We start from the raw sequence: 13,178 nt of genomic DNA, 5'->3' as shown, positions 1-13,178 counted from the left end.
TTGGGCATTATCGGTATCGGCAATTACCTTGCCGATAAGCCGATATTGCCCCGCCCCTCCACCGACCCGCCCCACCGCACCCTGCCCATTGCCTCCCTCATCCCCGGTTTTTATAATTACCTGTTCCCGGTGACGTGACGTCACCGTCAGTGCGCACAGTGACAGCTCAGGAGGACGCCACTGGAGCCAGATGTAGAGTGGACACCGGGAACAGGTAATTATAAAACCGGGGATGGGGGAGGCAATGGGGCAGGGCGGTGTGCGACGCGGTGGGGCGGTAGGGGGCGGTGGGGGGTGGCGGTGATAGGACTCAGGACCCCTGGACAAGCAGGGGGAGAGAAGCGGGTGGTGGCGGCGGCGGTCTATGGCACCGCAAAAGCCACTGCAGTTCATTGATTTAAAGCGCCTGCTTTAAATCAATGATCTGCAGCAGTGTCGCGGGGGGATAAATAGCCGATAACTTATACCGGAATATCGGTATAAGTTATCGGCTATCAGTCCCTAACCTCCACCGATTACCGGTATCGGCCCTAAAAAAAACGATATCGGTAGATCCCTAGTAAAAATACATGTTTTCTTTATTCTGTGGGCCAATACGATCAAAATGATGCCCGTGATTGCACACTTTTCTATTATTTTACCGCTTAAAAAAATATCCCAAACTTTTTAACCAAATTAGTGCATTTAAAATCCCTCTATTTTGACGACGTATAACTTTTTCATTTTTCTGTATAAGCGGAGGTATGAGGCCTAATTTTTTGCACCGCGATTCGGACATTTACGAACGCAACTATACCAAATATGTTTATACTTATCACTTGATTGCTAATACTGTTCAGTGCTAATCATAGGGCATAGCACTGATAAGTATTATTGGTGATATTCTGCTCTGGTCTGCTAGATGTCAGACCAGAGCAGAAGACCCATGGAGATGGATGGAGGCAGGTGAGGGGACCTCCGGCTGCTATTATGGATGATTGGATCCCCACGGCAGCGCCGCGGGCGATCTGATCAACCATTTTAGTGACCGGACTGGCACAGATGCCGTGATCTGTATTGATCATGACATCTGAGGGATTAATGTGTGTGTATATTTATCTATCCTTCCTCCTCATACTCCCTCCTGCACTCCTCGTTCTGAAGAAATAAAGCACAAAAACAAAGATTGGTGAGTGTGATTGTCTTCTTTTCTACTCCAAATGTTGATTATATATATATCCTACACATGTGTTCCCCAACCTGTGGCAAAACTATAACACCCATCATGCACTGACAGCCTTCAAAAATGATGGGGGTTGTAGTTCTGCAACAGCTGGAGAGGCCACACGTTGGGGATCACTGTTCCACACTATATAACCGTTTTTCCCAACCAGTGTGGCTCCAGCTGTTGCAAAACTACAACTCCCAGCAGGCCCGGACAGTCTTCGGCTTCGCCTGTAGTTTTTAAACAGCCGGAGGCACACTGGTTGGGAAACACTGCTATAGAGGTTTTAGCTCAGGTAACATATTGTACCCTTGTTCCCACGCACTGTGGCTACATAGCTCCAGACCCTGACAGCGCAGCTTACCATAGCTCTCTCTGGCCAATGGGCACAGCCGGTACCGGTGCTGCCGGTGAGACTTTACGCGGCCTCCCGGGCTACTCCTTGGCTTCTCGGGCTCTTCCCATAGAGCTCTCAGCAGCTCCGGTACCCCCGAGCCCAGCTCCACGGACAGGGACGGCTTCGCCTGCTCTTCTAGCTCCATTTACTCCGCGGGCTCCAGACAGTCCACCAGGCCACAGTCACCATGACGACCAGCAGCTCCAGCCAATCAGCGCAGAGAAGGCGTGACGTAGCACGTTACGCGCACAGGAAACCCCTTTGTACAATCTACCAATAGGAAGGCATGACGTTATGTTCATTTGCATATCATCTGACAGCTTGCGCCCATCTTTTCTATATAGCTTGTCTAGCACACTGTATTAACACTACTATAAGTACAGTTTGTGTTCACACTATGCGTTTTATTTGGTTTCTGTGAACATAACACAGTTACCGTCAGTAAAAATCACCCAGTAAATACTGGGTTCTCAACCTGGGGTACGCGTACCCCTAGGAGTACGCCAGGGGCTGTCAGGGGGTACGCGGTATACCGGCCATGCACTGTATGGCACGGAGGAGGGACTGTATGGGACGGAGCACAAGGCATTAAGATGGAGGGGGAGAGGGATAATGGCGGAGGGGGGATGGGGAGTAATAAAGCACGAGGCAAGGTATACAGAATAACATCTCTGAATGCACAACATGTCCAGCCTTGAAGCAGATGGACTACAGCAGCCGGCTAAGGCCCCTTTCACACTATAAAGTTGCTTCGTTTAAAGACCCGTTATAAACATCTGTTAGAAAAGCCTTAAAAACGGATGTTAAACAGGCGTTACAAAATCCCATTAAAGTCTATGGGATTTTTTAATTATCCATTATGACCCGTTATAGCCCGTCATGAATAACGGACGTTATTTGTGACGGAAGAAAAAACGGCACAAGCACAAATTTTTCTTCCCTCACAAGAAACGGGTAAATTAACGGCCGTTATTTTTAACATTGAAGTCTATGGAAAACGGATGAGCCGGATGAGCTACATTAGTGTTTGTACTACTACCCCCATCATGGAACAGACTCTGTTCCATGATGGGGGTTGTAGTACAGGGGCTGAGGGATTGATCGCACTGGGTCTCACTTCTGAGACCTGATGCAATTAGAAGTTAATAAACAGGGGAGTGGTTGGCATGCTCCACTCCCCTGCGATGTACGATGTATTTTACTTTCATTTTTAAATTCCCTGCTGGGAGCCCTGAATGGCCAGTACTGAGGAGCCATTCAGGGCTCCCGACAGGGTTTTCAAATAGAAGCGCTGTGGTGGGGAAAGATATATAGAATCCTTGGGGGGGTATATGTCTGGCCCCCTGCAGCGCTTCTATATATCTTGCCTCCTGCTGCGCTATATAAATCTTTCCCCCCCCCGCAGCGCATTTATATAGATATTGTCCCCCGCATCTCATGTGTATATATATTTCCCCCCCGCAGCACTATCATAAGCCCCCGGCAGAGCTATGAATGAAAAGTATTATATTAGCAGCGCATTGGGCCGGTAAGACGGCTGGACTGATACGTTGCTGAATGAATCCTTGTCTTTCATAACGCTGTAGCGGCATATGTACATAGAAGCACTGTGGGGGCCAGATAACGTTATATGTCTGGCCCCCACAGCGCTTCTATAATCATATGCCTCCGCAGCGCTATGAATGAAAAGTATTCTAACAGCAGCGCATCTGACCAGGAAGCCGGCCGGCCCGATACGCTGCTGATAGAATACTTTTCATTCATAGCGCTGCAGAGGCATATGATTATAGAAGCTGTGGGGGCCAGAAATATGGATATATGTCTGACCCCTGCAGCACATCCATATACAAATGCCGCCGCAGCACTATGAATGACAAGTATTCTTTCAGCTTACCAGCCAGATGCGCTGGGGGCTTATGATAGCGCTGCGGGGTGGGGGGTGGGGTAAATATATATACACATGCGCTGCGGGGGGGGGTATATGATTGTGCTGTGGGGAGCAAAACTTATATAGCGCAGCAGGGGGCAAGATATATAGAAGAGTTGGGGGGGCCAGACATATACCTCGCCAGCGATTCTATATATCTTTCCCCACTGCAGCGCTTCTATTTCAGGGCTCCCAGTGGGGAATTTAAAAATGAAAGTAAAATACATCGTACATTGCAGGGAAGTGGAGCATGCCGTACACTCCCCTGTTAAATAACTTCTAATTGCATCAGGTCTCAGAAGTGAGACCCGGTGCGATCATTCCCTCAGCCCCTGTACTACAACCCCATCATGGGACAGAGTCTGTTCCATGATGGGAGTAGTAGTAGTACCGGCTGTGGGAGTATGTAGGCACAGGTGTCAAAACGGCCGTACATGTTGTAAGGGATGTTATAACGGGTTTTAACGGTGGAATATGCCCGTTATTTTGACGGACGTTATTCAGCCGTTAGCACCCGTTATTTCATCCATTATTATACATCCGTTTTTACACAGAAAACGGATGTTTAATGATGGATGAATACTCATAGTGTGAAAGTAGCCTAAGAACAGAAAACAGTGGCTTTCATTTGTATAGGCTCACCAAAAATTGGACAATGGCAGAGTGGAAGAACATTGCATGATTAGTCTTGACTCCAGCTGTGACATTCAGATTACAGAGTAAGTATTTGGCTTAAACAACATCAAAACATGGATCCATCTTGCCTTGTATTAGCGGTTCAGGCTGGTGATGGTGGTGGTGTAATGGTGTGGGTGACATTTTGGTCCATGGCCCTTTTGTATCAATTGGGCATCATTTAAATGTGACAGCCTACCTTAGTAATGTTGCTTACCATGGCCATCCTTCCATATAATCCCTGTTTTTTCATGCTAAATCAGCAATTTTACAGTTTCTATGAAACAACAATGCTGGTTGACACAATACCCAGATGAAAGGTACAAAGAACCATCATAAACACATCATTACACATTAAAGGGGTTCTTTTCTTTTTGAATTTCCTTTCTCTCTGACCACAGTGCTCTCTGCTGACACCTCTGTCCATGTCAGGAACTGTCCAGAGCAGGAGAGGTATGCTATGCAGATTTGCTTCTGCTCGTGACAGTTCCTGACATGGACAGAGGTGTCAGCAGAGAGCACTGTGGTCAGACTGAAAAGAAAGTCAAAAAGAAAAGAACTTCCTGTGTAGGAAAAAACTTTTTTCATATATATCTATATATCTAGACAACCGACAGAACAGCAGCACACCAAAGTCACGTGAAGTGGTTGTTTTATTCCAACTAATGCAACGTTTCAGACGCCCATATGTCCTTTCTCAAGCACGCCATAGTGACCAACTATCTATATATCTATCAACTTTCTCCAGAAAGTTAAACAGATTTGTAAATTACTTCTATTAAAAAATCTTAATCCTTCCAGTGGTTATCAGCTGCTGAAGTAAGTTGAGTTGTTCTTTTCTGTCTAACAACAGTGCTCTCTGCTGACACCTCTGTCTGTCTCAGGAACTGTCCGGGAGTATTAAAGGTTTGCTATGGGGATTCGCACCTACTCTGGACAGTTCCTGTGTCAGCAGAGAGCTGCTGATAACTACTGGAAGGATTCATATTTTTTAATAGAACTAATTTACATATCTGTTTAACTTTCTTGAGCCAGTTGATCTAAAAAAAAAGTTGTTTCCTGGAATACCCCTTAATTATTTTATAAATAACTTTCTTTAGAAAGGATCTGTGCAGAATACATTGCCATCTATGAGGACGACAATATACCCGTGGAAACTCCGGCAGTATATATTCCGGCTGGAAATTCCTCAGTGTGAACCTAGCCTTTTATTTTCTGTAAAGAAGACTTTTAAGAGCGATGTTCAGATCACTCTTATAATACACTGCACTGCTATCAAAGAAGATCCTTTCCCTGCTCTACAACAGGAGATTGCATCCATATTAGATGAAGGTCCATTAAAAAATGTAATAAACAAAAAAGAAAAATGTTTTTTATGGATCCAGAATCAGACTACCCCTTTTTATTATCACCTGCCGAAGGTACACAAAGACTAAAAATGCCCTCCGGGCAGGCCAATAGTTTCTGGAGTCAACAGTGCAACAAGTAACATCTCCCAATATCTAGATTTAATATTACAAAACTATGTTCAAAAATTACCAAGCTATCTGAAGAACTCTGATCAATTGATAACAATACTAAAAGATATGAAATGGGAGGAAAATATTTTATTTATAACCATGGATGTATCAGCACTTTATACGAATATTAAACATGAATTAGGACTCCAAAGCACATGATCATTTTTAGAAGGGGACATAAGGATACCATCAGAACAAACAACTTTTTTAATGAACTGCTTGAGGCTGATTTTGGAAAAAAAATGTTTTACTTAAAATGGGGTGACCCTACAACAGATTAGAGGGACAGGCATGGGGACTAGGGTCGCCCCCTCTAATGCAAATCTATTCATGGGCTGTTTTGAGGAGAAATATATAACTAACAACACAATTTTCCAAGAACATGCAATAATTTATAGACGTTACATAGATGACCTTTTTATACTCTGGAAAGGCTCCATAGAACAAATCCAAACAGTAATTCAGGAGATCAATGCAAATGTTTGGGGACTTACTCTCATCCCCAATATATCTGGCACTGCTATAGAATTCCTCAATCTGCTAATTTCGCATCAAAACAATAAAATAACAACCTCCACTTTTTTCAAAACAGTCAACTCCAACAGTTATATTCCATTTCTGAGTGGCCATTTCCGAAAATGGAAAGAAAATATCCCGTACGGCCAGTTTTGACGAGTGAGGAAAAACTGCACAGACAAAAAAACGTTTTTCAGCAAAAGGATATCCTAAATCTCCGATTAACAATGCATATATAAAAGCCAAAGCACTTACCCAGGATGAATGTTTGTCGACCTCCTCAGGTTCTGGACCCACAGCAAGTGAGACCCCGATCATGGAATCTGATAACTTTAGAAACACCCACAAACAACAAAAAAGAAACATCACCCGCAAAATACAACACCAATTTCATTACTACCTACTTTATGGGCCACCAGAACATTAAAAACATCCTAATTAAACATTGGAGCCTCTTAAAATATGACCCATACTTGAAAGATCTAATACCACCACAACCTAGACTGACATTTAGGTGAGCACCTTCTCTGAAAAACATAATTGCCCCAAGCAGGCTAAAAAGACAAACTTTGGCCAAATCAGTAACATCGGAGACCACACTGACCAAAGGTATTTTTAAATGCCAAAAGAAAAGGTGTCTCTGTTATAAAACAATTAAATACGGGAGTTCTCCAGCACGCATACGGGTAAAAAATTTCCAATTAAGTTTCATATGACCTGCCAATCCAGGTTTATAATCTATCTGATTGATTGTTGCTGTGACAAACAATATGTGGGGCGAACATCCCAGCTCCTACATCAAAGGCTAAATCAGCACAGGTGCAATATTAAAAAGAATCTAATGCATCATAGCCTGTCCCGCCATATAACCAATAAACACAAAGAATTTGAAAATATTGCATCCATTATGCCCATAGATCATATCCCAGAGAATACTGTGAATCGTTCTGACTCCCTTGCTAAAATAAGATATGTATTGGATTTACCATCTCCAAACGTTACAACCGCACAGGCTGAATGAAACGGTTGAATTAATCCGCTAACCCACCTCCCCTAACCCTCACAATTAGAGAATCCTACAACCATAAATAATGTACCTTCAGTGCGCTGTCTCTTCACTTTCCTCTGATCCTGGAGGCTCTGGAAGCGAGGGTCCACTCGGGTTCTCCAAAGAGTGAAACATCCACAGTAAATAGTGACTATTTGTAGCAACCTCTCTGGATCTATAAAGGTCCATGCTCTGCAGCGGACCACATAAGGTGTGAGCAGCAACATGTGAAAATAGAGCGTTATCACCACAAAAAAAAAAACTCTGCACAGATCACAGAATAACACCAGAACTAACTTCTACAATAATTCAGGTATGCATTATTTCAAATTTAAGGCAAGTCTCACAGAACGGACCTAGTTGGCTGTAGATGGTCTCCCATTCTACTGTGAGCCCATTCGGTCCTGCTGCTTATGATCAGAAATGGCGGCATCTTTAACCCGCCAGCGCTCAGAGCTGGGCTATAATAAAAGCCAATGGCAGTGTGGAACTGGACCTAAGCATTTTACCCTACAAATTGTATGCATACATTTTATACAGATTTTAGCAAAACTATCCTTTTATGATTTACAGTGGGGATCAAAAGTTTGGGCACCCCAGGTAAAAATTTGTATTAATGTGCATAAAGAAGCCAAGGAAAGATGGAAAAATCTCCAAAAGGCATCAAATTAGCATCAGATTAGACATTCTTATAATATGTCAACAAAAGTTAGATTTTATTTCCATCATTTACACTTTCAAAATAACAGAAAACAAAAAATGGCGTCTGCAAAAGTTTGGGCACTGCCCCCTTTGCAAAGCTGAGACCTGCCAGTGTCATGGATTGTTCTCAATCATCATCTGGGAAGACCAGGTGATGTCAATCTCAAAGGTTTTAAATGCCCAAACTCATCTGACCTTGCGCCAACAATCAGCACCATGGGTTCTTCTAAGCAGTTGTCTAGAAATCTGAAACTGAAAATAGTTGACGCTCACAAAGCTGGAGAATGCTATAATAAGATAGCAACACGTTTTCAGATGTCAATATCCTCTGTTTGGATTGTAAATAAGAAATGGCAGTCATTAGGAACAGTGGAAGTTAAAGCAAGATCTGGAAGACCAACAAAAATATCAGACAGAACCACTCCCAGGATTGTAAGAAAAACAATTCAAAACCCACATTTGACTGCACAATCCCACCAGAAAGATCTTGCAGACACTGGAGTTGTGGTACACTATTCCACTATAAAGAAATACTTGTACAAATATGGTCTTCATGGAAGAGTCCTCAGAAGAAAACCTCTTCTACGCCCTCACCACAAAAATCAGCATTTGAACTTTGCAAATTCACATATAGACAAGCCAGATGCATTTTGGAAACAAGTTCTGTGGACCGATGAGGTTAAAATTTTACTTTTTGGACGGAATTAGCAAAGGTACATTTGGAGAAGAAGGGGAACAGAATTTAATGAAAAGAACCTCTGTCCAACTGTTAAGCATGGGGGTGGATCAATCATGCTTTGGGGTTGTATATTCTCACGAGTAGAAGGAAAAATGGATTCAATAAAATTTCAGCAAATTTCGGATGCTAACTTGATGCCATCTGTGAAAAAGCTGAAGTTAAAGAGAGGATGGCTTCTACAAATGGATAATGACCCTAAACACACCTCGAAAACTACGGGGGATTACATCAAGAGGCGTAAACTGAAGGTTTTGACATGGCCTTCACAATCTCCTCAACATAATTGAAAATATATGAACAGACCTTAAAAGAGCAGTGCGTGACAGACAGCCCAGAAATCTCAAATAACTGGAAACTTTTGTAAGGAAGAATGGGCAAAGATTCCTCAAACAAGAATTGAAAGACTCTTGGCTGGCTACAAAAAGTGTTTACAAGCTGTGATACTTGCCAAAGGGGGCAGTACAAGATACAGTGGTCCCTCAACATATGATGGTAATTGGTTCCGAGAGGACCATCATATGTTGAAACTATCATATGTTGAGTACATATATCTATGGAAAACTGGTAATTGGTTTCGGAGCCCCGAGACCATCATATGTTGAGTACATATGTCTATGGAAAACTGGTAATTGGTTCCTGAGTCCATGAAATTTCAACCCAAAGTAAGTAAAAATAACCAAACAAAGTACAGATAAACCATGTCCTTACAGTTTAATCACATTTTAGAAGGATACAACTTGAAAATGGTACAACTGTAAACTGGTGCAACTGTAAACCGGTAAACGGGTCAACTTCTGTAAGGATGGACGAGTCTGTTCCTGTCCTTCTGGTGCTGCTAAAACAAAAAATCCAAAGTAAGAAAACATGAAGAAAGAAGAAAAATAAGCAGCAACTAAACCATGTTCACTTACTTTTTTTAGAAGCTGGATAGTCACATCTGGAAGGATGGAAGCATCATCAGGGTTGGTTCCGGTGCTTTGTAGGAGGCAACTGGAAACTGGTGCAACTTCTTGTCCTTCAGGTGCTACTGAAACAAAAAATCCAAAGTAAGAAACCATGAAGAAAGAAGAAAAATAAGCAGCAACTAAACCATGTTCACTTACTTTTTAAAGAAGCTGGATAGTCACATCTGGAAGGATGGAAGCATCATCAGGCATGGTTCCGGTCCTTTACAGAAGGAGGCAACTGGGAACGGGTAAACTGTAAACTGGTAAACTGCAAACTGGTCAACTTCTGGAAGGATGGAAGAGTCTGTTCCTGTCCTGGTGCTGCTGAAACAAAAAATCCAAAGTAAGAAACCATGAAGAAATAAGAAAAATAAGCAGCAACTTAACCATGTTCACTAACTTTTTATAGAAGCTGGATAGTCACATCTGGAAGGATGGAAGCATCATCAGGGTTGGTTCCACTCCTTCTGGTGCTGCTGGAAAAAAATCAAGTAAAAAAACATGAAGAAAGAAGAAAAATAAGCAGCAAATAAACCATGTTCACTTACTTAGAAGCAGAGTCAGGATCCTTCCGTGGCCTTTTGAAAAAGGAGTCCAATGTGGTTTGTCTCTGCCATTTTTTCTTCAGGTTTTTAAAGTAGCTCAGCACTTTATCCTCATAGTCACAGGTTTTAAGCTCAGTAAGAGCAATGTCTGGGTGTTTGCGGACAACACTCTTCACAGCTTCCCAGGAAGAAAACAGATCCTTTAGTTCTTGAACTGTGACAACATGGTCATCCTCACAATGTTCCTCTTCTCCACTGTCATGCTCTGTTGATTTTTCAAGTTCAATTAGCTCTTCTGTTGTCAGTTCCACCTCATGATCTTGGATCATTTCCTCCACATCATCTTCATCCACTTCCAGACCCATAGCCTGCCCCAGAGTGACAATTTCCGTCTCAATGGAATCTTCTTGTGCAAAAGAAACATCTGCCTCCTGCACAACAGAAGGCCACAAAGGTTTCCGAGCAGAATTAAACACACGAATGGAAACGTCATTCCAAGCACTCACAATGAGCCTAACACAGTCAAAGATGGTGAATTGTGTTTTCCAAAATTCTTTGAGTGTCAGATTTTTGTCTGCTTCAGTAGCTTCAAAGCATTTTGTAAACATCTTCTTGGTGTATAACTTCTTAAAATTTGAGATGACCTGTTGGTCCATGGGTTGAAGAAGAGGTGTGGTGTTTGGAGGAAGAAATTTTACAGTAATAAAGCTAAACTGAGCCTCTAATGATTCTGCCAGTGCTGGGTCATGGCCAGGAGCATTATCTAACAGCAGCATTGCTTTTAGAGGCAGTCTGTTTCTCTCCAGGTATGCCTTAACTGAAGGACAAAAAACTTCTATTGCCCATTCATTAAAAACATGTCTGGTCACCCAGGCATTTTTGTTACAGCGCCAAAACACTCCTAGATTGGCCTTGATGATTTTCTTCTGTTTGAAGACTCTAGGTGTGTCTGAATGATAAACCAACATTGGTTTCAACTTAAAATCTCCTGATGCATTTGCACCCACCAAAAGGGTTAGTTGATCTTTCATAGGCTTATGTCCAGGAATGCTGGCTTCTTCTCTGGTGATAAATGTTCGCTTTGGCATTTTCTTCCAGAACAGACCTGTTTCATCACAATTGAAAACTTGTTGTGGAAGGTAGCCTTCATCCTCCATGAGACGCTGAAATTCCATCTTAAAAGAATCAGCTGCTTCGTGATTTGCACTAGCTGCTTCTCCATGTCGTATGACACTCTTCACCTCACACCTTTGCTTGAAACGTTCAAACCAACCTTTGCTGGCTCTAAATGTTTCATACCGATTTGTAGAAGCAGAATCACCGCTTGATTCTGCCTTTGCTTTCAGCTCTTCAAAAATGCATTTTGCACGTTCACAGATAAAGTGTCCAGGAACAGTGTCCCCTCTCATTTGCTTTTCCTTAATTCACAAATACAACAGCCTCTCCATCTCAACAATAAGATCTCTGCCCTTGCACACTATGGTTGACTGATCCGTGATTTTAATGCTGTTAATCACTTCTCGGCTCTTAACAATTGTAGAAACTGTTGATTGTGAGAAACCATACTCTTGAACTAACTGGCTTATCTTTATACCACTCTCATATTTTTGGATGATTTCCTTCTTTGTTTTAAGAGAAATTATTTTTTTTTTATTTATTGGAGGCATATTCTCTGGCTATGAACACTACCCCTGTGTGTTGTGGTACTGTTGATTAAACAAAAAAAAAAAAATATGATCTGTAGATCCCTAATGCAGAGGTGCAGGAAAACAGCATGATATATTTTGCATGGTTTATGTACTGTACCTGAACTGTTGAAGTGGACGTAGAGGACTGGACTGCAGGTAGAGGACTGGACTGCAGGTAGAGGACTGGACTGCACGTAGAGGACTGGACTGCACGTAGAGGACTGGACTGCAAGGAAAAAAAAATTGTTTTGTACAGGGTGCATCCAGCTGTTGCAAATCCACAGTTCCCAGCATGCCAGGATAGTCTCTAGTTTTACAACAGCTGGATGCACCATGGTTGGTAAACAGGGAGGTTAGCCAGGGATGCATAGTATGTAGCCAGGGTTCTAGGTAGTCAGGAGTTTATGCCAGGCCTGGGGTGGTGGGCTTTGTGCCCAGGCCTGAGGTGAGGGGGATTTGTGCCAAGGCCTGGGGTGGGGGGGATTTGTGCCCAGGCCTGGGGGGCTTTGTGCCCAGGCCTGGGGGGCTTTTGCCCAGGCCTGGGGGGCCTTTGCCCAGGCCTGGGTCATTTGCCCAGGCCTAGGGGTCCTTTGCCCTGGCCTGGGGTCCTTTGCCCAGGCCTGGGTCATTTGCCCAGGCCTAGGGGTCCTTTGCTCTGGCCTGGGGTCCTTTGCCCAGGCCTGGGTCATTTGCCCAGGCCTAGGGGTCCTTTGCCCTGGCCTGGGGTCCTTTGCCCAGGCCTGGGGTCATTTGCCCTGGCCTGTGGTCATTTGCCCAGGCCTGGGGTCCTTTGCCCAGGCCTGGGTCATTTGCCCAAGCCTAGGGGTCCTTTGCCCTGGCCTGGGGTCCTTTGCCCAGGCCTGGGTCATTTGCCCAGGCCTAGGGGTCCTTTGCACTGGCCTGGGGTCCTTTGCCCAGGCCTGGGGTCATTTGCCCAGGTCTGGGGTCATTTGCCCAGGCCTGGGGTCATTTGCCCAGGCCTAGGGGTCCTTTGCCCTGGCCTGGGGTCCTTTGCCCAGGCCTGGGTCATTTGCCCAGGCCTAGGGGTCCTTTGCCCTGGCCTGGGGTCCTTTGCCCAGGCCTGGGGTCCTTTGCCCAGGCCTGAGGTCATTTGCCCAGGCCTGGGGTCATTTGCCCAGGCCTGGGGGTCTTTTGCCCAGGCCTGGGGGGACTTTGTCCAGGCCTGGGGGTCTTTTTCCCAGGCCTGGGGGGGCTTTGCCCAGGCCTGGGGGTCCTTTGCCCAGGCCTGGGGTCATTTGCCCAGGCCTGG

At 44.1% G+C, this 13,178-nt stretch overlaps 2 protein-coding genes across 22 annotated transcripts in view; both read right to left on the bottom strand.

Annotated features, from left to right (window-relative positions):
* Nucleotides 1-1,855, bottom strand: part of ANKRD54 (ankyrin repeat domain 54) — a 36,323-nt gene extending 34,468 nt beyond the window's left edge. The window contains exon 1 of the mRNA XM_056523985.1: nucleotides 1,569-1,855. Coding sequence (XP_056379960.1) covers nucleotides 1,569-1,746 — 178 coding nt within the window. The 5' untranslated portion in view covers nucleotides 1,747-1,855. The remainder of the gene's footprint in view (nucleotides 1-1,568) is intronic.
* Nucleotide 1,856: 1 nt separating this feature from the next.
* The window catches only part of LOC130275703 (tigger transposable element-derived protein 1-like), a 102,323-nt gene continuing 91,001 nt past the window's right edge, over nucleotides 1,857-13,178 (bottom strand). For 14 of the 21 annotated variants that reach the window (XM_056523966.1, XM_056523972.1, XM_056523976.1 and 11 more), the window contains 6 exons: nucleotides 12,027-12,134; nucleotides 10,224-11,926; nucleotides 10,076-10,151; nucleotides 9,832-9,996; nucleotides 9,640-9,755; nucleotides 8,270-9,563 (listed from right to left, as the gene is read on the bottom strand). In XM_056523966.1, coding sequence (XP_056379941.1) covers nucleotides 10,079-10,151; nucleotides 10,224-11,629 — 1,479 coding nt within the window. In that variant the 5' untranslated portion in view covers nucleotides 11,630-11,926; nucleotides 12,027-12,134 and the 3' untranslated portion in view covers nucleotides 8,270-9,563; nucleotides 9,640-9,755; nucleotides 9,832-9,996; nucleotides 10,076-10,078. Of the gene's footprint in view, nucleotides 1,872-4,170; nucleotides 4,288-8,184; nucleotides 8,242-8,268; nucleotides 9,564-9,639; nucleotides 9,756-9,831; nucleotides 10,000-10,075; nucleotides 10,152-10,223; nucleotides 11,927-12,026; nucleotides 12,135-13,178 lie in introns of those variants that run through there. The other 7 variants (XM_056523965.1, XM_056523974.1, XM_056523973.1 and 4 more) reach the window with 7 other exon arrangements.

Source organism: Hyla sarda, chromosome 6, assembly GCF_029499605.1.
Source record: "Hyla sarda isolate aHylSar1 chromosome 6, aHylSar1.hap1, whole genome shotgun sequence".
Taxonomy (NCBI): domain Eukaryota; kingdom Metazoa; phylum Chordata; class Amphibia; order Anura; family Hylidae; genus Hyla; species Hyla sarda.
This window is presented reverse-complemented; position numbering and strand designations above follow the sequence as displayed.